General features: G+C 48.2%; 9 protein-coding genes across 9 annotated transcripts; 2 read left to right on the top strand and 7 right to left on the bottom strand.

Moving 5' to 3' along the window:
* Positions 1–39: 39 nt before the first annotated feature.
* Positions 40–1442, bottom strand: N7516_003492 (uncharacterized protein; the record flags this gene model as incomplete). The annotated part of the gene is made up of 4 exons (XM_057216212.1): positions 40–112; positions 180–955; positions 1024–1107; positions 1167–1442. 4 exons carry the CDS (start codon positions 1440–1442, stop codon positions 40–42), a joined length of 1209 nt encoding a protein of 402 aa, XP_057078095.1.
* A 349-nt stretch (positions 1443–1791) lies between these two features.
* On the top strand, positions 1792–3289 carry N7516_003491 (uncharacterized protein; the record flags this gene model as incomplete). Its single annotated transcript, XM_057216211.1, has 4 exons — positions 1792–2244; positions 2303–2386; positions 2450–3171; positions 3226–3289. The coding sequence occupies 4 exons, from the start codon at positions 1792–1794 to the stop codon at positions 3287–3289; spliced, it is 1323 nt and encodes a 440-aa protein (XP_057078094.1).
* Positions 3290–4342: 1053 nt separating this feature from the next.
* N7516_003490 (FeoB-associated Cys-rich membrane protein) lies at positions 4343–4594 on the top strand (the record flags this gene model as incomplete). Its single annotated transcript, XM_057216210.1, has 1 exon — positions 4343–4594. One exon carries the CDS (start codon positions 4343–4345, stop codon positions 4592–4594), a length of 252 nt encoding a protein of 83 aa, XP_057078093.1.
* Positions 4595–5328: 734 nt separating this feature from the next.
* On the bottom strand, positions 5329–6799 carry N7516_003489 (uncharacterized protein; the record flags this gene model as incomplete). Its single annotated transcript, XM_057216209.1, has 3 exons — positions 5329–5498; positions 5556–6425; positions 6487–6799. 3 exons carry the CDS (start codon positions 6797–6799, stop codon positions 5329–5331), a joined length of 1353 nt encoding a protein of 450 aa, XP_057078092.1.
* Positions 6800–7235: 436 nt separating this feature from the next.
* Positions 7236–8490, bottom strand: N7516_003488 (DUF92 domain-containing protein; the record flags this gene model as incomplete). Its single annotated transcript, XM_057216208.1, has 4 exons — positions 7236–7502; positions 7563–7923; positions 8000–8214; positions 8305–8490. 4 exons carry the CDS (start codon positions 8488–8490, stop codon positions 7236–7238), a joined length of 1029 nt encoding a protein of 342 aa, XP_057078091.1.
* A 634-nt stretch (positions 8491–9124) lies between these two features.
* Positions 9125–12086, bottom strand: xlnR (putative C6 transcription factor; the record flags this gene model as incomplete). Its single annotated transcript, XM_057216207.1, has 3 exons — positions 9125–9268; positions 9323–11610; positions 11675–12086. 3 exons carry the CDS (start codon positions 12084–12086, stop codon positions 9125–9127), a joined length of 2844 nt encoding a protein of 947 aa, XP_057078090.1.
* Positions 12087–13449: 1363 nt separating this feature from the next.
* N7516_003486 (DNA-directed RNA polymerase) lies at positions 13450–17374 on the bottom strand (the record flags this gene model as incomplete). Its single annotated transcript, XM_057216206.1, has 2 exons — positions 13450–16800; positions 16856–17374. The coding sequence occupies 2 exons, from the start codon at positions 17372–17374 to the stop codon at positions 13450–13452; spliced, it is 3870 nt and encodes a 1289-aa protein (XP_057078089.1).
* An 835-nt stretch (positions 17375–18209) lies between these two features.
* Positions 18210–19310, bottom strand: N7516_003485 (uncharacterized protein; the record flags this gene model as incomplete). Its single annotated transcript, XM_057216205.1, has 3 exons — positions 18210–18422; positions 18486–18754; positions 18824–19310. The coding sequence occupies 3 exons, from the start codon at positions 19308–19310 to the stop codon at positions 18210–18212; spliced, it is 969 nt and encodes a 322-aa protein (XP_057078088.1).
* Positions 19311–21230: 1920 nt separating this feature from the next.
* N7516_003484 (uncharacterized protein) lies at positions 21231–21736 on the bottom strand (the record flags this gene model as incomplete). Its single annotated transcript, XM_057216204.1, has 3 exons — positions 21231–21289; positions 21342–21427; positions 21489–21736. 3 exons carry the CDS (start codon positions 21734–21736, stop codon positions 21231–21233), a joined length of 393 nt encoding a protein of 130 aa, XP_057078087.1.
* Positions 21737–21783: the final 47 nt, after the last annotated feature.

Genomic DNA, 21783 nt, shown 5'->3' with positions numbered 1-21783 from the left:
TAAGTAATGAATGATGTGATATACCAGGACAGCATAAATCTAAGTACCTAGGAAAATCACATTCACCGACGCTTCAGGCCTAACAAAGAACGCAAAAGTAATGATCATGTATCTGTTAAGAGAAATCAAAGTTAATACCAACGAACAAAAAGCCCAACAAGGCAGTGCGAGCGACTCACGTTCCAATTAACATTAGCCCCTCGAAGTAATTGCTCCGCCCATCAGATATGAGATAAGTCATAACCACAACACTAAGCAAGAGTGTCGTAGCCTCAAACCCATCAAACCTAAGCATGAGCGGCTGATCAAAAGCCCAACCAATAAGAACCAGCAGCGGAGCAAGAAGCATCGTAACCCGCAACACATTATTAATCACCGACCTGATTCCAAGCTCAACCTGATTGAGGGATCTAGACCCCATAACAATGGAGCGGTACTTGGTCGAGTTCCCAAGCAGAGGAACAAGCGTCACGGCAAGGAAAGACTGGTTCATACCCGTGATCGACGCAACCCCGCTCAAACTGCCGACTATATAATGAGTGCACACAAGCGCAAAAGCAGAAGCAGCGACTAAAATTATACCTGCGGGGCCCTTGCCGATATACGGCTGTGGGATCTGGGCCTCGGCGATTTGGCTCTGGCTAGATTGATAGTCGCTGCGGGCGTAATCTCGCTGGCTGAATGGGGTGCTGGCGAACATGGTTGCATGGGTGCCGAGGCGGAAGACGAGGAATGTGAGGAGCAGAATGACGAGTATAATGGCTGTTGCACGTTGCGTTAAGAGGATGTGGTCTTCCGGGGTGGCTTTGGCGGATGGGAAAACGTCCATTATGGTTGGGAGAGCGAGGAGGATGAAGACGACCATCATAAGGGACGAGAGGACTGTTGTGAGGGTGCGATCGAACCGGAGTCGCTTTTGGTCATAGCCTGAGACGAAGATAGTGCTGCCTAGGACCTGAACGTATAGTTCGTATCAGAATAAGGTTCATAGCAAGAGTGGTTGGATTTGATATTGGGATTTACCAGTAATAAATTGCTTATAACACTTCCAAGTATCACGGACTGGGAGATGTGTGGTTGGTTTTGCGCGATCGCATTGATTCCGATCTAGATAAATCATCGTCAGTCTATATTTCTGCATTGAAGCTGGAGTCCCTGGATATCACCATTAATTCCACCGAGTTTCCCAGTGTTGATTTCAGCACTTCAATAATGGCTCGACTGCCACCTACAGTCAGCGCATCAACTGATCGGCTAATCCATGTTCCAAGTGGAATTAGAGCGACAATGTTAAGAGCAAAGATGACAGCACTGTTCCACTTCAGGGCTCCTCCTATGATACCGATGAGAGGTATCAAAAGTGACAAGACGCCCAGGTGGTGCTGAATATGTGCCATAACGGAATTGCAATATAGCATAGGTGAGATTCGATTGCGAGACATAATTCCATAAGAGAAAAGGTGAAGCTGAGAGAATTCACCTGTCTGTGGAAAGTCCACATATGTGCAGGTCAATAAATGAGGCTCGGTGTTATTATGGTAATATTTCCATCTGATACTGTCACATTTGTAATTAATTGTAACAAACTGTAATTAACCGTCCGATACACGTAATTTTTAGCTGCACGGCACTTCAAGTAGAAGAATCCTAGCCGTGGACGCAATCCACCAGTTACACCAATGCGTACGCAGATGCCTAGTGCTAAAAGGGTAGTGGAGTAATACATCATCCCTTTGACCCTCGACTCCAATGTTTTTTTGGTCTCTTTCCTCACCCTTGACAACACATAACATGAATAACACAACTCACCCCCGATTGCGAAAGTCAACCAAGATGGACCCTGAAATCATGGCCGGGTCCCCCGAACCAAACACAGCCCATGAACAAGATTCATTACTCAGGGAGGAGGATAGACGCGAAAGGGACGGAGAGGAACCTGCGGACTTGCGTGACACAAACTACCCCCACTCGAAAGGCGCTATGTTCCTAGGCAACTCTGTTTTACGTGTTATTAGGACTACACTGGGATGCAGCTACTCCAATTTGCTACTACCGTTTGTATTTCTGGGTATAATTGCGGGGAGTCAAGGATGGGATGACTCGCTTTCCTTCATGTTCAACTTCCTGGCGATTCTTCCTCTCGCTGCGTTGCTGTCATTCGCCACAGAGGAACTGGCAAAAAGTGTCGGGCAAACCGTTGGAGGGCTGATAAATGCGACGTTTGGAAATGCGGTTGAAATGATTGTGAGTGGACGTTCGACCCTCTTGTTAAGGTTGGAAACTGACACTGGTTACTGCGCAGGTGGGGATCACTGCCGTCCGACAAGGAGAAATCAGTATTGTGCAGTCTAGTATGGTGGGCAGTATTCTGTCGGGAAATCTCCTGGTAAGTTTCGGGAATTTATTGCATGTTCACTGCAGATAGCTTGTCTACTTACACGAAATATAGATCCTCGGTGTTTCATTGTTCTGCGGCGGCTATGGAAAAGATGTGGTGAAATTCAACGTGGATGTCAGTGGGATATTATCATCGTTGATGGTGGTTTCATCTGCAACATTGATCATCCCATCCGTCCTCTACTCAACCATACCGTCCAAATCCCACGAAGTGGAAGCCAGCGTCCTGAGTCTCTCCCGTGCCGCCTCCGTGGTCCTACTCACTTTCTACCTGGTCTACCTCTACTTCCAACTGAAGAGTCACTCCGAGCTATTCATCGACGATAAACAAGAAGAGGAAGAAGAAGAGCGACTTCTGGGCCCCTGGTCGGCAAGCATCGTTTTGATCCTCGCAACCCTTGGGGTCACCGTCTGCTCTGATCGTCTGGTGGATAGCGTCGATGGCTTTGTAGATAAGTGGCATGTGAGTCGGGCTTTTATTGGCTTGATTGTGGTTCCAATTGTCGGTAACGCGGGAGAGTTCAATACTGTCGTCAATTCTTCAATCAAGGGAAATATGGACCTCGCAATTGGCGTGGTGGTGGGAAGCACTTTGCAGATCGCATTGTTTGTGAGTCCGTTTCTGGTCATGTGTGGCTTAGTTATTGGCCAGCCCATGTCCTTGCGCTACAGTCCCTTCGAAACTGTGGTATTCTTTATATCGGTCATAGTCATGGACTGCTTGATTCGTGGAGGTCGGTCCAATTACTACGAAGGGTCTTTATTGGTTGGAACGTGAGTGACCACACGAGTATTCTGGTTGTCTTCGGTACTAATGATTTCCCCTAGGTATCTGATAATCGCAATTGCATTCTACGTGCACCCAGACGCAGTCGATGCACCTTTCGTTTAGGATGCTGCAGAGGGCGGGGGTACCAGTAATTATTTCTAGTTAGATTCATTACATTCGAACAACATAAAACATCTAAGCTTCTAGCGAGTACTCAAAACTTAGAAGCCAAATATCTTAAAAAGCAAAAGGCAAGGATCGCCATAGTGGAGTCGCCTCGTAGGGCTGAGACTTGGCGCCATAACCAGACAAATGCACCAATTTTAATGAAACCTATTCTTTTGATTAAATTCAATCAACTCGGCTTTTATTCAGATGTTCTCAAAGAGACTGAAGGGGATTTTCCAGGTCGACTTGCCTCAAACTCCAAAGGATCCTCTTTAAACAGAAGACCCTAACTCAAGCATCACGTATGTTGTAGATATAGGCAACAAGACAATATTCGTCACATCCGTTAGTTTATTGCCGGCTAACCGGCCAGGGGAAGATGATCAGGCAGCAGAATTTCGCAGACTTGCTATTTTTCTTTGTCAGAATCATAGTATCTTGTTTTCAGACTACTCCGTGACGACTATGGGGATTTGTTTCCTATATAGATGTAGAGTCGAATCATTATTGCGTACACAGTATGGCTTTCCAAACTCACACAACACAAACCCCAGCTCAAACAGATCCATTTATAGCGCTGCATAATAAGGAAGGCCTTATGAATGAATGCTGAAACGTCCGTCATGTACGATCAATCACAGTTGCAGTGCCTGATCTAGACTAATAAAGTATGTCTTTATTAGGAAAGGTAGTCGCCGGCCTTGTGTTTCCTTGTCAAATTTAGTACACCCAAAGGCTGGCCACCAACCAGATATCACCATTTAGCGCTGCGCCATGCCCTATGTTCATGTAGAATGCACCCATACCACGTTAATACGACATGGCCTAGTCACACAGAGTCAGGACATTGAGCAGACCGGGGTATAAAAGTCCCCCAAATTCACCTATCCAAGGCGTATTATTTTTCTCCTCAGGTACCTTTCTATATTATATTCTCATTATAATCACCCTTTGTGTGATACCAGACCAGTCTCTGCCGCCTATCCTTATACCCCAGCCTTTCTCATCATGGGCCTTGTAAAGCTTCTGCTCAAAGTGATCCTCATTCCAATCGTTGTCCTTATTGTCATTGCTGTTGCTATCGTCCTTCTCATCAAAATGCGTCGTGATCGCAAAAAGAAAGAAAGGGAACTGGAGAAATCTTTCCAACCGCCCCCTATACAGCAATGGGTACCGTACACCCCGGTCCAGCAACCAGCTCCAGCATATGCCAAAACACCAAGGGCGATGGAGCAAGGGATTGGACAGGGGCAGCCTTAGTGATATCTTTTTATTAGGTAATTATGTCTTGCAGTGGGATTAGTGATTATCTTTTGCTAACATGGGGGTTGGTTGTAGATTGTTTCGGGCAAGATTTACACTATGGGTTGGAATGTCTATTTCTATAACTTTTCAGGGGCATTCATGTGGATTATTTTCTTTGAAGATTTGTCCGTTGATGCAAATCAATGACTAGTTCATGTAGTCATTGTACATGGTATTAGTGACTCGAGTTTCATGCTGAAACCTGTACTACTCAGAGGGATCATCAATTTTAATCCATGACATCTGTCCTGTTGGATCAATTCAGTACATATATGATTACACATATGTATCTACTGTGTGATTGCACCATCGGTTGGCGTGGGCAATATAATAGCAAGCTAGCATATTGAGGGCGATATAAATTAACACAATATCTCAAAGTTGCAAATAATATATCAAAGCATAGGCGAAGAATGATTGCATGTGATCAATTGACGAAATCGTTGAATTGAACTACATTGACATGGAAGTAGATATTCAACCGGTCCTAGCTAAAGACATTGAAATCATGGAAGAACAGAATTGATCGAGATCCAGTCCCCCAACATAACTAAAGGCATCCGGAGGTACGTAAGGCTTGCATTTCACCACAAGTGTCTGTTCCTAAGAAACTTCAGGGACCCAAGACCCAAGTAGCACACCCTCCTCAGATCATGACGAGAGACAAGCAATTCCGTAGTCTGAAAATCTTAAAAGGAGACTTGCTCAACGGTATCGCGACGCAGGATCTCAGCATCTTCAGGCAACAAAAATCCAGCTTCAAGCTGTCGGTTGATGGCTTCTCCCGCCTGACGTCGATAGTCGGCTACCGTTTTGTAGATCGCCCACAATTTGACATCTTTGAAAGGGACCTCGGTACCTATTGATAGTAACCAGGTTAGAAAAAATGACATTCTCACAGAAATGAGCAACTTACCAGTGTGCCAATGCGGATGCGGCTGAGGGGTAACATCAACGATTCTGGCAGTAGGCACGTCTGTATGAACAGTTCTGACTCCAGCAAGTGCATTTCCGTACTCATCTCGCTCGATGTACCCGAATTTGTCAACATCAATTGTGGTACCTCGCGGGGGAGCAACACCGGTCGTAATCCATTTGTTCATAGCATCGAAGAGAGCATGGTAAAGGAAGGAGCTGGCAAAAGTGCTCCACTGGGCACCTTCCAGATCAACGACTGACAAACGCTTCTTATCAGCCATAGAGAGGTATCGAGTCTCGCGATGAGACATGCCGGCGACTTCGTAGAGCCGGAATGAACTGCTATCGGCACGGCGATGAGGAGGACTTTCACTTCCGCCGTAGAGTGTCTTGAGGTAAATGAGCTCGAATTCACCTAGAACCTCAATGATCTTTGCATCGTGCACGTCTGGAAGTGGGTTACCGCCATCGCATTGGCAAGGTATGAATCCCTCAAATGGGGCGCATCCGTTAGGAAGTCGGAGATGAAGAGACTCGACGATGAACTTTCTTATCAAGTCTGCAGTCTGGGAAAGACCAGCCAGTACGACACGCTCGGCCTTAATACCCAGCTGTCCTGATCTCAAGACATGTGACGCAGCAACAAGAATCTCCGGAGACTGCAAGGTTGCGGCCCACCATCTTTCCTTGAAGATCCTGTAATTGTTCCAAAGCTCATCTGCGTTAGAGAACGAGGGTATGTTGCTGGAAAACTCCTCTAGGGTCCGGCATGCGATAAAGTGCATGTCCTTGTAGCGTTCGGGATCAACTTTTTTGATCTGGTCAATTGCAGCGGGAGCCTGGGAATCAACTTCCAGCCAGGCATGTCCTTCTGGAAATTAGCACAAACAACATGTCAACATGTCAAACTAGAATGTATGACAACTCACCATTGCGCATCAGCCACCGATTAATGAGACGCCAGATAGTTGTTCCACCCCATAGGTGAGATGGTTCCATGATGACAAGACCGGAAAATTTGCTAGAATTGGCAGGGCAACGAAGAATAAGGCGCGTGCAGTACGAGTTGGCAACGGCAACGCCGGTCACCATATATTCCTGGGAGATGTAGTCATACACAGGAAGCAAGTCACCGTGATGGAGGTCATATGTCACTGTCTTGGAAGTTTCAGTCTCCGGTAGGAAAGAGACGGTTGGCATTGTGACTCGCACGTGCATTGCGAGTTCTTCTTCGGTTGCCATCTTGGCTGGCGTGCTCTATTCGCCCTAATCATGCTAAGGTCAGTCCTCCGAGTCCAAGATGAAGCCTAGGGACACTAGGCACGTAGATGAGACCCACGAACTAGGGCCAACGGTGACACGTGATGAACTGTGGTTGAGAAGTCGCGTTGGCTTTGCCTGATTAGGCTGGTGTTGTTGTTGTTGAGATGCGAAGGGAATACTAAAATAAGGAGAGAGAAGTGGAAAAGAAAAACAAAACAAATACTGAATGTGTCGAAGAGAAAAGGTGGGAAGGTGATGAGTTGGAAGTAGCTGGGGCAAACAAAAAGTTAGACTGCCCTTCTCAAAGCAGAGACATTCAAAAGACCAAGAAAGATAAAGACATATATTCATAAGTTTCATCTAAACCCGAAAAATTAAACAGTTTAAGATACTACGAGAAGAATATCTGTAGGAATCACACCAGCAACTCAAACACATCCAATCCCCAGAACCATTGTGCAATACCCATAGCTCCGACACTCATAGTAGCAGCCATGAGAAGATTGACGCCATTGTTATCTAGCCAGTCATGACCAGTTTCAAGACGACGACTTTCCTGACTTTCCTCGGGGATACGCGTCGCCTGGGTGCCATGCAATGCAGCATTATGTATGCTACCGGTGGTTTGGGCAGTGCTATCAGCAGGAACAACCGGCCTGCCTGTGGAAGGGTGAATGAGAACCTAGAAAACAAGATTAGAGCTTTGTGCACAGTGACCAAGGACAATTAATCGTGAACTCACCTTCCTACCACCGCTACCCTCTACAACCTTCCCGCTCCTCTTATCGACAACACTGGCCTGCAAAAGCCCACCAAGGACACTGTCAAGAACACTTCCCAATGCACCCCAAAGAGTCATAGCTATGGTCCACAGAGCCCGATCCTTCAATCCAGCACTAGAACAGAACGGAAGAACCGCAGCAGATGTCGCAGAAACAATGAACGACCCCAGAACACCTGCCCCAAGACCAGTTGCGGAAACACCACCATTTGTACCGGGGGGGACTTGACGGAGATTCAACGAGGTTATCAGGCGGGGTTTGGATTTCGAGAGAATGCCGAGCTCGGAGGAAAAGGTGTCTGCAGCGACAGCGGCGTAGTTTCTGCGAAAAGGAACTTATTAGCCATATGTCCTAGAACAGATAGTGCAGACATAAAATGTGATGATGGGTGACGTACGCTACAATGCCAACAACCAAGATATCAGCCGCATTCTGACCGAGTGAGAAACATGATTCGGTGCCGGTTGTTTTGGCCAGGATAATGGTATGAGCGATCGATAATATGGTAGCGACAACGGAGTTCGCTAGGACTTGAATATGGTTCCGGGGGCCTTCGCCGCCTTCTGCACCGGTTGCGGAGAGTGTCAAACGCGACTTGATCTCATGTTTTACCTGTCATTGCGATCTTGTAAGCTGCGCCCATAATATAGGTCAAAGAGTGGATAGTATGGAGCTCCTCTCGACATATAGATAACTTCATACCTTTGTGACCTTAGTCCCGCTAAAATAGAATACTGCAAGGAGCGCCACTGGTGCCGACCATGGATGGAGAGCGTGCGCGGAGGCTGAACATCCCGCAAATACCAGACCGAGCGGGGTAAGGGATTTGCGCGACCAAGCTCGATAGACAAGGCCAAAGACGAGAGGTACGCCTATATATGGTTTCATTTTGTTGGTCTTGTGATCTCGAGTACTGTCATTTGTTGGGGGAGATGGTGGTTGAGGTTGAAGAGGTGTAGCTGAAGAACATCGGAGCTTGGGTGGAGTCCGAAATAAGCATCATCACATGATGTGAATTCCACTTTTATACAACTTACCTACAACATAGGTAGAGGCAGAAATAGAAATAGAAAATACCACACAGGTATAAGATAGTAATTACAAAGTTAGTGTGGCTCAATATTATAAGGATTAGTGCATTGATCTATTGGGGTTTCATCGAACCATAGCGAGCAGCTCGAAGGTCTTCGTAACGTCTTAGTAAAGCAATAATGGGCTTGTAGGGAATGTAGAAAAGAGAAAGAATTCGTTGTACCCAAAGAATACTCCTAAAACCATCTAAAAGCAATATGTAGGTAGGTATAGTATGTCCGAGTCAATATATAGACACTAGGGCTGTGCGCCTTTTTGCTCCTCGGGGTATGTCCAAAATCCAGGAAAAAAATAGTATACAGAGCGCAAAATCGGATCAAAATCGGATCAAAATCAAAGAAAAAGGAAAGGGCAATAAATCTTAAAAAAATCTTAAAGCGAGACAACAAGTGGCGGCCGTGGGAAGCTCAGCATATACTTAGTAGTCTTACTAAAGCGCGAGGCCGCTGCCATCGCCGCTCCAGCGGTAAAGAGCCAGCACCTCACGCCTGCGTGACTGCTGCTCGCCGAAGTCTTCTGGGACACGGCCGCGGACTTGAGCCAGTGCCGAGCGCATCACCTTTCGGAACGTTCGCTGCATGGATATTAGTCTCGGTAAATATAAGCCTCAGTCACGGGTAAATCTTACCTGATATTCAGTGTTCAAAGTCACGACGCAGGCCTCATGCGCTCGCACGATTGTTTCACAGGCTCGAACAACACTGGGGCTGGCATCTCCTTGCAATTTATCCGCAGTTAGGAGTAGCAAGAAGCTACCTTGCAAAAGATATATGCCAAAGAAGAAGGGCATGAAGCTTAGATCGGGGTCGTATTCTAAAATGTCTGAGGCTGCCTCAGCAGAGCTGACTGCATGGCCCATGGCAGTGATAAACGACTCGGAAGAAATCCAGAGATCGTTATCGTCGAGCAAGTTGATCGGGTCCCACTTCCCAGCCAGCAGAATGTGGAGTACATGCATAATGTGGGTGCCATAGGCAACCACCATCCTCGTATGAACGATGGACTCGCTCACATGCGATCCTGCCGTGCTACTCGACCGACCAGACGGACTGACGTGGTTTAGGTTGGAACCTTCCATGGCCGTGTCAGGCTCACCGGCCCCCAGGGCGATAGAGCTAGTATATCGAGCCTCGAACTCTTTCAGGCTCTGGGCGTAAACATCGAGCTGCCGGCTGATTTCCATGGCTTGACTTTCCCACTCGCCGCTATTGCGGAAATGGAGACCGAAGCGCGGGTGATTGCGGGCATGTTGCAAGTCCACAATCTCACCCAGGATAGACATTAGGGGTAAGAAATACCCAAACATGCTATGGCCAGTGCATTCAGACGATGGGCCAGCACAGCGGTAGTTGACTGATGAAAAGTCGCCCGCCTGCCAGATATCATCGTTCACCGGCTGTAATAATCCCTCGCACTCTTTGTCCAGCAATGTCAAGGGTCGGTTGTAACAAAGTGCAAGGTGGCGATCTGTCGCATACAACAGCCACCAGATTCGCCGGCGTTCCTCGCGTTCTTCCTCCGTGAGATTAATCGCAGAGTTGCCTGGGCCGTGGCCCAGCAAAGAGGACGGTTGCCTCTTGTTGCCATTCACATCAATGTCACCCTCACCCTCCATTTCGCCGTCTTGACGGGTTGTCGCATTGGGCGGTAATTCGCGGCCGAGTTTGAGCTCTCGCGCGAGAGACCAGGCAGCTGTCCACCATCGCATACTTGCAGCCTTATATTCGCTAGCAGAGACGACAGTCGCCAAGTGAACATACGTAGCGACGTCGTCAACTGCGCCAGTGGCACTACTTTGAGCACCCAATTGATCCATGGAGACCCCAAAGCCACCCAGAGCCACCCCGTTGATTACCATATTAGCTGGGTAATTGGGAGACGCTTCTCCGGTGGCAGGACCATGGATAAGCGGCCGAAGTAATCCAATAGTCAACTCCAGAAGTTTTTGGCAGACTCGGCCTCGAGCTGAGGGGGGTGATGTCAAAAATGCAGCCTCACTTGTTTGAGCTGCGACCCACAGCATGCTGGCGAGAAGCCCGGGGGTGCACGATCGCGGCTTTGTGGGGTGTAGGAACGATTGCTTGCGGAAGACATAGCCAACCACATAGGGCGATGACGGAGAAAGATGTGAGGACGAGGAGCTGGTGAAATAGACGTCGAGGAGATCGCAGGCGAGGGATTGAGGGATTATAGATATAATGTGCGGAAGAACTGGTTGCAAGACCGGGTATCTCAATGAGCTGGAGAAAGGGGGCATGCTGAAGGAAGGGAAGTTCGCGGGTGATGGGGAAGGCAGCGGTAACCAGCTAGGGGACTGCGCTGGAGGAGAGAAGCCCATAAAAGAAGCCGATGGGTTCTCCGTCGAGTTTCCAATGCGGAAGTGGTTCATGGAGCTCTGATTTGCGTCTTGCGCATTCATCAAAGGGTATGCACCCTCATTATATCCCGAAAATCCTTGAGCATGGAGCATTGAACCCGGCGACCGAGGGTTCCCATTTGAGTTTTGCATCATCTGTATAGAGCGCATATCTGGCACGGACATCGAGGGTCGGTGGGATTCTTGGAGCGCCGCGTAATTATTGAATGGCATGCCCGTCATGTTGGAACTCATCTGTTGTTGAGAAGGCGCTTGGACCGGCGCTTGATTTTGGCGCATGGCAGATAAGCCAGCCACCTCCATGTTATGCGCCCGAGATTGTGCGCCTTCAGCTAGAGTCCGCGCGGCGTCAAAGGCGCGATCGTAATGTTCGTTAGATTCGTGCAACGATTGTCCGTTTGAGAGCCGTCCTTTGGCAAGCATCGTGTTTTCGTTGCCACCCATGTCGCTGTCGGTAATTCCAGTGGCGGCTATATCCTTTTTCGACGCTTTCCCACGCTTCTTGCGCTCGCGGGCGTACTCACAGCTGAGCCCGAACTCTGGGAACTGTTAGTTCAACCAATTCGCAAATGGAGACGGTCCGCTTGGTGGGGGAAACTGTACCAACACAATGCGCACATGGGTTATGCCCATCACATTTCGTTCGCAATTGGTTGCACTGGTCGCAGGCCCGGCTAATTCTCCGACGGGCTGGGGTTGCGGATGAGTTTTTACGAATAGCGGAGCGCGCCTCAGCAAGGGAATCGCGCAATTCAGGGTCCTTTAAACTTGAATTGGAACCGTTTTGTTCGCTGTAGAGGAGATGTTGGGAATGTTTGGACGTCTTCGGGGCGATCCCAGGATCGGACGGGAGGTCGGCAGTATCGGCTTCACGTGCTAACTGGAGCTGTTCCAGCGCATACTGCGACCCCTCCGCAAGAGTGTCCAGACCGGGGGTTTGGGATTGTGTCATCCGTTCAGCTTGAGACGAAAAGCGGGAGTAAGAATTGGCAGAGGAGAGGGAGGTCATCGACATGCTTCTCCGAGGAGGCGGAAACGGGGCTATGGCGACATAGAGGACAGATCAAGGGGATCTAGCCTTTCTGGTATATCTGACACGAAAATATTGAGTTAAAGGTAGAATATAGGGTGACCAAGAAGTCACAACGGCATTGCAGAAAGATGCAGATGCAGAGAGAACAGGGAGGCGACCTCGGGCCTTTTTTTTTCTCCCCTCGGCGCACCCAATGCTTAGTTTTCGCAGAGTTTCCAAGATCAAAGGCGAGGGATCAGAAATTCCAGACAATCTTTTTTTTTTAAAAAAAATATCATCTAAAAGGAGGATTAGAAATATGAAAATCAGGACATTTGAACATTAGGAGATTAGAAGATTAGAAGATCTGGGGAAGTCATGTAAAGGCGGGGGGGGCAACGGCACGTGGTGCATGGGTGCATCGGTGAGGTGTGGCGTGTTATATAGAATTGTCTCTCACTTCTTCTATGTTGTATATTAATCAATTTAAACACTTAATAACACTTGATACACCTTATATTCAGACCTTTAACCTGTTCCTTCTGTTTTAAAGTGAAACTGTAGAATCCTTTTTCTCCTTTCGCTTATATCCGTGTTCTCCACATTTCATCCTGATCAAAATCCTAGTCATCCACTAGAACAAACACGTATACTAGCCTTGGAGGAATTCCAATGCGTATATATCCTCCGTACATGCGAGACTTGACTACATATGAGTCCGGACCTAAACCCCTCTTCTGGTCACGGTTACATACCCCAGTCTTGGCACCGGGGAGGACAAAGCACATGAAGGTACTGAGTATGTACAGGGTCTCCGGATATAATCCTCATGCCGGGGCCATTCGCAAGGGGCCGCCGGGTCTATAGGGCTCCTCGGGTACAATGTTAAAATTAGGTGTGAATCTGACCATTCTGATACTCCTAGGGCTTCGGAAAGCCGGTAATTGTACAATGTACACTTGTTCTCAACATTCCAAAACGGCTAGATCCGCGTTCCAAGGTCACTATCTTCCGTTTTAACTTTGGGATTTTGCCTAAATTCACTCTGGTAGTTCCCCCGGAGGTCATCTACCTATGTACCTATGTTGTAGGTAGTATACAGTTGTGATGAGTCAAAGAGAGGATCGTTGTAGAAGTTCCATATCATATTCATACAGGTATATATATACTGTTTTCTCCATGTGTAATGTACAAATGCAATGAAGCCCAGAAAATAAATCGGGCAGAAAATATACAGGAAATTAAAAAGGCAGCTAAATGAATCCTGAAGTCACTCCTCCACAGTACTCCGGACATGACTAAACAAAAATGTGAAAGTATGCATAAACGCCAGCGGAATGCGGTAATTTTCAGAGAGAAAAGAACATCAAGAGAAGAAGTATTCGCTCTCGCGAATTCGGGACAGGTCCCAGTTGCCCTTTTTAGGCACGGGGGCGAACTTCAGAGGCATCCAGAACCACGTGGTTGCTTGGCGCGACTTGGGACTAAGTGGCCGCGCAGAACTTCGGAGCTGCTCGTCCTGCTCGATTTGCTCGGGCTCTTCGGAGGGTTCACCATGGACATCATCCTCTACTTTGGACATCTCGGCACGGGAGGGCTGCTTCGATTCGAACATCTCGAGGTCGCCGATCAGGCTCTCAATGGCCGGGTCGTTGGTGTCGATTGATCCTAGCGATATCCGTTCCTGGTCTGGAATAACCTCTGGAATATGCCCGATTGAGTTCGCACCCATTGATTTGATGGCGGTCAGGTCAGAATTTGTACCCCCGAGCTCTTCAAAGATACTGTAGGGTGTCACCATAGCACGACCCTCGGCCTGATCTTCCGGATCTTCCGAGTTGAGCAGATTTTGCCGTCGATTTTCGTTGATCAACTCCTGGAGTTTGGTAATCCTAGTGTTGGAGCGGTGATTAAAGATCCTCCGACCCAAGGGAGAGCCGCGGGAGATTCTGGCCAGGAACATATTCTTGCCATATCGCACTTTGAATTCAGCGCCGAGGCGCCCGACAACATCATCGGAATGCATGCGAACAAAGGCATCTCGAAGGATGAGGTTCATCTGGTCGATATCAGCAGCATGAGTCCAGAATGAATCATGGACTGCGGAAAAGGTCAACCCTGCTTCATTGCATGCATTGGCGGACATGATCATGTGTGTGGCATCAAGAGAGTGGATGAAGTTTGGCGGGAAGGCCTGCAGCTGCTTGCGCTTTGTAACAACATCATCAGCGCCGGGCTCAACAAGACTGATGTCTTGTAAACTCGTCTGAACACGGCGCGTCCTGCGAGTGCGATATGGCTGGACCACTGGGAGACCCAGTGGGGTCGTCCAAATCACAGTCGACCGGAAGGATTTCTCCGGATCAGTGGATGTCGCAAAATCCTCATCGCGTTCATCCTTGGGTACTAATGCCGCTTGCGTGAGCTCCTCAATTTGCTCCGGTGTCACAGACTGTGTGATGCGTTGGGCACAATCGCCCAGCCAATACTGGATCTCATGGGCTCCGTTAAACATGGATCCGAGAGCGCCAAAGATCTTTGTTGCGATGTAGAAAGCCGCATTGTGCCTCTCTGCGTTGCTAAGGTCAGGGAGATAGTCGATAAGCTGCCTTCTGACCTGTCTCGTCGCCCCCAAATACGTCACGCCGTAGACATTGGTCATGACCGTCTGCTTTACAATCTTTCTGGTGACTCTGCCTTCAAGACGCTTAGCCAAAGGCTGGCCATTGGCTGCGTCCTGCGCAATGGCTTCCTTCACAAATTCGCACACACCGGTATAGACGTCCGAAGGGCGATCAGATGGTTCAAGATTGACCTGCTGGGCGCCGACACTGTCACCGCCCAGAGCGGCATAATGTTGCAGACCATTGCAAGAGCCATCTTGGTGAATTGGAAGATGAGAGACATATTCTGTGGGCTCAGAGAGCTGCAAGGCGTTGCGGAGTTCGCAACATGCTGCCAAAAGCTGCCATGGATCCTCAGCCTGGAGCCACCACCGTCGTCCATGGAGTCCTGCGTTGGCAGAGTCAAGAACATCATCCAAATTGTCCATTGTGAATTGCTCCCGTTCAGACATGCTCGCTTTATCATATCCAAACAAGTTTGCAATCTGAATTTTCAACCAGCGCATGCCAGATTCCCCAAGTGCCTTGCCCTTATCGAAAAGAAGCAACCCTCTTGAATTATCAGCCCCCATCTGATTCATATAAGGAGGGAGTGGGTAAGCTCTTCCACGGAAATCCATGTTATGGGGCAGATAAAAGACCTCTTTCCGGAAGGCTCGCGCTACCTCAAGCTGAAAGTTCTGGAAGCATCGAACAGAATGAAATCCAGAGCGAAGATTTTCGATTTCACGAACCTTGTGGTGCCACGATTTTCGGGTTTCGTAGTCGGCGTCTTCACTTGGTTGCTCTGGTATCTGCAGGTCTGGATCCACGGGGGCGAGCTTTCCCACAGCTCCCCCGTCATTCCAAGCCTCGAGCATCACATTAAAAACTTGTTCATTGATCTTCCACCCAGTGGCACCGAGAACATCAAGGCCTGCTCGGATCTCTTTCAGCCCACTATCTTTCAAGACAGCTTTGAGGTAGGCTGGTTGTAGTAGTTCACCGGGTGTAGTGCGCAGTAGGTTGGACTCATATATCTTATACCCGCCAGATCTTGGCCCTGTCCATGGTTTGGGTTTGCAAACCATGGGGAGGTGGCGGGCCAACAGCTCAGAGGGTGGCTCCTTAGCAACAATTTCCACAAGTTTGGTGTTCATGTGGATATGACCGGAGCGTTTCCCGAAGTTAACCTGATAGGAATGGTTGAAGGCCGGTTGCATGGTGAGGACCCTTTTTTTCGTGGCAGGATCCTCGGTCCAGACAGGGGCTTTCGAGACTTCGACTAACATGCTCATCAAGACAGCACCGATTTTGACCTGTGAGCGAGAGCCCCAGACTGTTGATTCATCTTCTGCAGTGATCTTTGAAACGAGAGACCGCCAGCGGTGTCGGCCTTGTTTGTCTTTGCGGTTTGCGAGGGTCTGCTTCAGTGCCTTTAGACGAGTCGGATGCATAGACTTGTTCTTTTTCAGATAGGCGTCGGCAATGAGTTCATCCTGCAACTCTTTTCCAACTACTGAAGCGAGCATAGAAAGTTTGATTCCTTTGTCCATTCCCTGGCGACTGAAAGTAGACATCACAGATAACAGAGTGAGTGCAGCTAACCGGTCCGGATCGAGAGCCCTCAAAAACACACCATATTCACAACGCTCTTTTTGTTCAATACTTACGATACGGGTCGCAAGTGTCTCTTCAACGAGCCCCAACTCCTTCTTGATTCTTGCCACAAGGTCGGCGTGCCATCCACTCATGATTCTGTTGAGCTTTTTCTCATCGGAAGCGACGTTTAACCCGGATTTTTGTCTCTCGGCATTATCTTCTCGCCAACGCCAGAGGGCCGATTCGAGGCTGTCGGTTTCAAGTCGTATTTGCCTCAAATTTGAAACCAGTTCCTTTCCTTCCTCTTCGGTACCTGTGAAATTTTCGGGCAAACGTACATCACAATTGCCGGAAAAGAGGGACAGAGACTGTTTCAGAGATGCCAGCCCCAATCCCTTTTGGTCGGCGGCTTGCACTTCGGGGGCATTATCGACGATGGCAGAAGACACTTCGGGAGTTTCAGACAGTTCCATATATTTCGAGACCAAGTCCAGCATGTCGGAGGAGCAAATCTAAGTTGGAAACATCAGCATGATTTCAAAGTACAGACTAGAAATGTAAGCTCACCTTAGACAGCTCACCAACATCAGAGTCCTCAAGAACCTCAATGCCGACAAGCTCTTCCTCCATACCCGCGTTTTGGGCAAGCTCCCAGTATCGACGAACAGTTCTGTCGCGCTTCGAACCATGAAGCATACGGAGCGCCATTCGAATCATAATCGCGAAACTGACTGCATCCGGTGTCACGCCACCGGCAGGCATATCAACTTCGAACCATTTCTGCAACGGCAGAACCATGTCTTGCTGTCGGTGGAGGATCATATACGCCACCATCTGCTTCATAAAGCGGTTGTGAATAAAGAGATACTCCTCCGAGCCAGGCGGATGATAATGGCCGAGGCGGGCAATCAACGCAGAGGCTCGCTCGAATTCTCCAATCTTCAATGAGAGGTCTAGATTCGCCCGCATCTCCAATTCATCACCGCCGACACCATGCCTTCTGCGGAAGATTTTTGATTGCGATTGTGGTGTCGAGTCGAGGATGACCAGGGATGATGTATCGAAGTTCTCAAAAGGCATGTGCATGAAGTGGTCGTAAGGGTCGGGTGAATGGCCATCGATGCTAGAGTGATCGGCGGCTGTAGCAAGGTGACGTTCGGATTGCGACGGATTACGCGTGCGATCGTGAATCGAATGTCCCGACAGATTCAAAAGTGGGTTTCGATTACTTGAATGAAAACGTGTTTTCGGTAAATGGAACGGTGCTCGGAAGGCTTGCGTCCTCCGAAGTTGAAGGAAAGCATTTCTCTGACAAGCCACACGGGATAACATGGTGCATGAAACCGGCGCTTTTTGGGGCTTGGAGATCGGAGGTCGGAGGATTCAAGCGAACGAGAAGATAATGACTCCAAAAGAAAAAGATATTAGGGGTAAATTATAAGATAGATGCAGACTTCCAACGGTGATGTCCAGGAAAACAGAACACCGCAAAGATATATGTTGAGTTAAACCAATGCGATTGTTCCGCTATAGAAGACGGATGGTAATAGCGTTGAAACGCTGCCCTGCAACCCTCGACCGAACTGGGAAAAAAGAGAGAAAAGGGAAAAAAAAACACGAAGGCAACGAAAGAAAGGGAGAATTATCGGACCTGTCGCGATAAAACGGAGATGGCAGAAAAACCGAACAAGGCACGTGACCTGATCCATTCTCTTATCGTGATTGGCGGACAACCTTGTATGAGTGGCAAGACCTGGGTAGATATAGTTACTAGTTAACTAACTAGAGCTTCGCATGTTCCTTTTTAAGCTAACACGAAGCAGGCATGATTTTGTGCTTAATAAACTCGAACTCTCTAAGGATTATCATAAGCTTTCACTAAAAATTGATTGTTTGGATTATTGTACAATAGAACCCTTCGCTATGCGGCCTCATTATCTGTTTGGTCGTTTCTTTGCCTCCGGCGATTTTCTTTCATAGCCCAACCAGTCATGTCGGGGCGCGCAGGATCAATTCTAGGGGCGCTCATTTTATCGAGGTAGGCTTCTGACTCGATGTTTGATTCTAAGGCCGGGAGGTCTTCAGTATCCTTGTGAATCATGTAGCTCTCGTATGTGTACCAAGAATCCTCGGCCTGGGATCGGTAAGAATTAGTGGGAAACATGAATCAAGAAGGTATATCAAAGAGACAACATACCTCGGCATCAACCCAGCCGTACGTCTTCCATTTCTCGTCTTGCATTTGTTTAAGGAGGTCTAGATTACCGGCGTTTGCAGCCCCTTCGCCATCTTCAGCGGCCTTGACTTTAATATCAATGGCACGTGCTTCACTCTCGGCAGGGCGGTCATCATCGTCCTTTCTAGCACGTGAACCTTTCGCTTTTGGGACTTCATCTAGAGCGTCCAGGTGGTGAAGCTGAGGATGGAACTGGACAACTGATGTGACGGGTGAGAGATGCAAGTTTTCTAAGAACGGGGGTTAGGATCGAATGTTGTCACCAGCAAAAAGAAAGTGATCGAGTAAAACCAACGTACTATCCGTGAAGGTGGCCAGCATGTAAACTGGATCGCCTTCTTCGGAGGGTTTTATGCGACCTCCGAGTGACTGCACTCGCATCAATGATGCAGAATCCACAGCTCTCTTATTATCCAATATCTCCACATCCCCATTCGATTCCATCTTGACCCTCCCCCCTGCAGCTGCAGTTCCGCTCCCAGCAGTGAAGCCACCTGCCATGCCATAAGCACCTCCGCCGCGCGCAGATCGGCTCTGCTTTACCGCATCCCCGTAGCGCATTCCCTTGTTAACGTCGTAGTTATCTCGGGTGATGATGGGGACTTCAACTTCCACTAGACCGGTGCGTGGTTTAAGTCGAAGTTGAATCGGTCGTTGGTTTTCTTGGTCATTGTAGGGACGGTCGTGCTCTCGATCAACGTATTGGAAAACATAGCGAGAGATATCGGAGTCAGTGAGAAGGACGTCGTAGGAGGCAACAACTGGATCGTCATCGGAAAAAGCCATAGCAACAAGGTGAAGAAGTATCTTAGATCAATGATGAGTGATAAAAAAGAGGAAAGAGCAAACTAGTCACAATTGCCGCAACTTGGGCTGATAACTTTTTTTTTATCGAAATTCATCGGCGGGGATGTGGGCAGAAAGACTGCTATCGGTTCACCGCCATTACTTGGTTTAGATTGATATCACTCCGGTTCCCCCTTGTTTCTTTATTTGCCTCCTGGAGGACCATTGAGTTGTGCTGAGAGAGCTACCGTGCTATCCTCCCTCTCATATCTAAGCATTCTCCCCTGGCATCGAGGTTCTTCTAGCCTCCGTCGTTATCGAGCACGCCAATTCCACCTCGATACCTTCCTAGCGTGAGAGACGCACCCCTTTCTCAAATCTCCCTATTTTCCATTGATTGTTGTCAATCCATTAGTTCATCCTCGCACTAACCCACTACCATGACTCGAGGACATCCGAATCGCTCGTGCCAACAAAGCGTCTGTAACAGTTTGGGTTGCAGACAACTCACGGTTCCTTTTCATCAAGGCAACCAACGATACATAAATCGGCTAATCAATCCCCCCCGAATGGGGTAGTCACAAATAAGAGGAGCGTCAAGACCAGCCATAGATCTGTCGCTCAGGGTTAGGTGTAGTAGATTCCACACGACCATGCTGAATATTTAGGAGAGTCATGGCACCACCGCCTACAACTAGGAATATTCAGCCTCATTTAATCTGGTCTGGTCTGATAGGATCAAGATCCACAGTCTAAAAAACGTCATCCTATGATGATCCAAATTTCCTGCAACTATAATTTATAAATACCCTGACGATCCGATTCCCACGTAGATCTCAACCTTTCCTAGCTAGTACTTCGTAATTGTCGTTTGATCAATTTTCAACGGCTTCGCCATGTTAATCCCAAAGAACATTGTGATCACAGCATGTGGCCTGTCAACCTAAGCTCGCCTTCACATGGTGATCATCTATCGCGGGGTTGTCGCTGCCAGACGATCTCGCTGAGGATATTAACTGCAGTCACAGACTATGTAGCTCGATTCCCAGGTGGGCGAAATCGCTGACAAGCACCACCAAGACCCTCTACGACCTAGAAACTTGAAATTTGATGAGCGGGATCTACGAGGACACGAATGGTCATGGCGGTCTGCAGACCCAAAATGCGACATCAAAGTACAGCGCCACGCGATTTCCCGCCCCATCAAGCGTTACATGGCCAGCGAGAACAACGGGGATCACCACCAAGGCTATGATACCATGGACCATGATGGTACTCGGGGTGGATGGTTAAGGCTGGGTCCGACCATTTGATTCGTATCTCCTCGTGAATGAGACACGGTTTTCATACCATGCGATGAAGCCCCTAGCGTCTTTGCATCTATCTTTTCCTAGTAAGTTCTCTCTCCTGGGAGTGACCCTCCTACAAAGCTGCCACTTTATCCTTGAATGTTGAATTTCCCAAAGGATCTATTGATATTCTTATCAGGCTATTATCACCCTGACCGGGGAATATTTAGTATTCTCTACTCTGCATACACTATAACAAAACGGTCCCTACATCTACTTGTACAAGGTAGTTGAGCGATATCCGTTAACATATAGGTATGTTATACAACTAACATGTTCTGTTATTGATAATGTCTTAGACTGCACATCTATTTCTCCACTTCGTTTGTGCTGAGTGGACTGTTTTTCCTAAACATAGAAATATTCATTGCTAGACGCCCGAACCCATATTCGATCCAGTCTCATAAATAAATCGTCACATCAGGCTCAGACCACAAGCACGGGACTTGTAGTTGAGACTACAAGTTCCACAAGACAACTACAGTTCCGCAGAGCATTGTTAGCTGACCAGAGAACAGGGGGTATCCATCTGACTGTCTTGTTCTCCAACAGCTGTATATGTACCTTTGCATCAGACACCACCGAGGGTAATGGCAGCATGGCAGGCCAGAATGAAACACATCCAGCCATCTATATACCTCATGAGCCGGGCACATAGCAAGACATGTATGTCTCAACATACCTGAGCGGGGTTCCTCAACCACATCCAGATACTCAGCACCCTCTGTCTTCATCTTATCCTCGGGAGATGCAGTTTGCCGCGGATGCCTGCATGACCAACTCAAATGAGTGACCCCGCGCAATCACAAATAAGATATTCACCACATACCTGTGCCTTCCCCGAAAGCAAAAGTGGGCGACAATGCCCACCACGATCATCGCAAAAAGAACGCTCCCAATGACCATGGGCAAACATGGCAGCTCCTGGAGTTTGTGAGAGAAGTTTACCAGCTTGTTGCAGCTAGTATGCTTGCCAGTTGTCGTTACCTTGGTGTACGTGCTGTAGTCTGTCCAGTTTATGCTGCACAGGTTCTCAAAGCGAGCTGCTTTGCAAATGACTCCTGGGATAGGTGCCATTTTCGACCGCGACGGTACGTAGACTACTGCTCGATCGCGATATAACT

The sequence above is a fragment of the Penicillium verrucosum genome, assembly GCF_028828655.1.
Source record: "Penicillium verrucosum strain IBT 35672 chromosome Unknown utg000001l_segment0_segment0, whole genome shotgun sequence".
NCBI lineage: Eukaryota > Fungi > Ascomycota > Eurotiomycetes > Eurotiales > Aspergillaceae > Penicillium > Penicillium verrucosum.
Note: the sequence above shows the minus strand (reverse complement) of the source record. Positions and strands in the feature narration are given on the sequence as shown.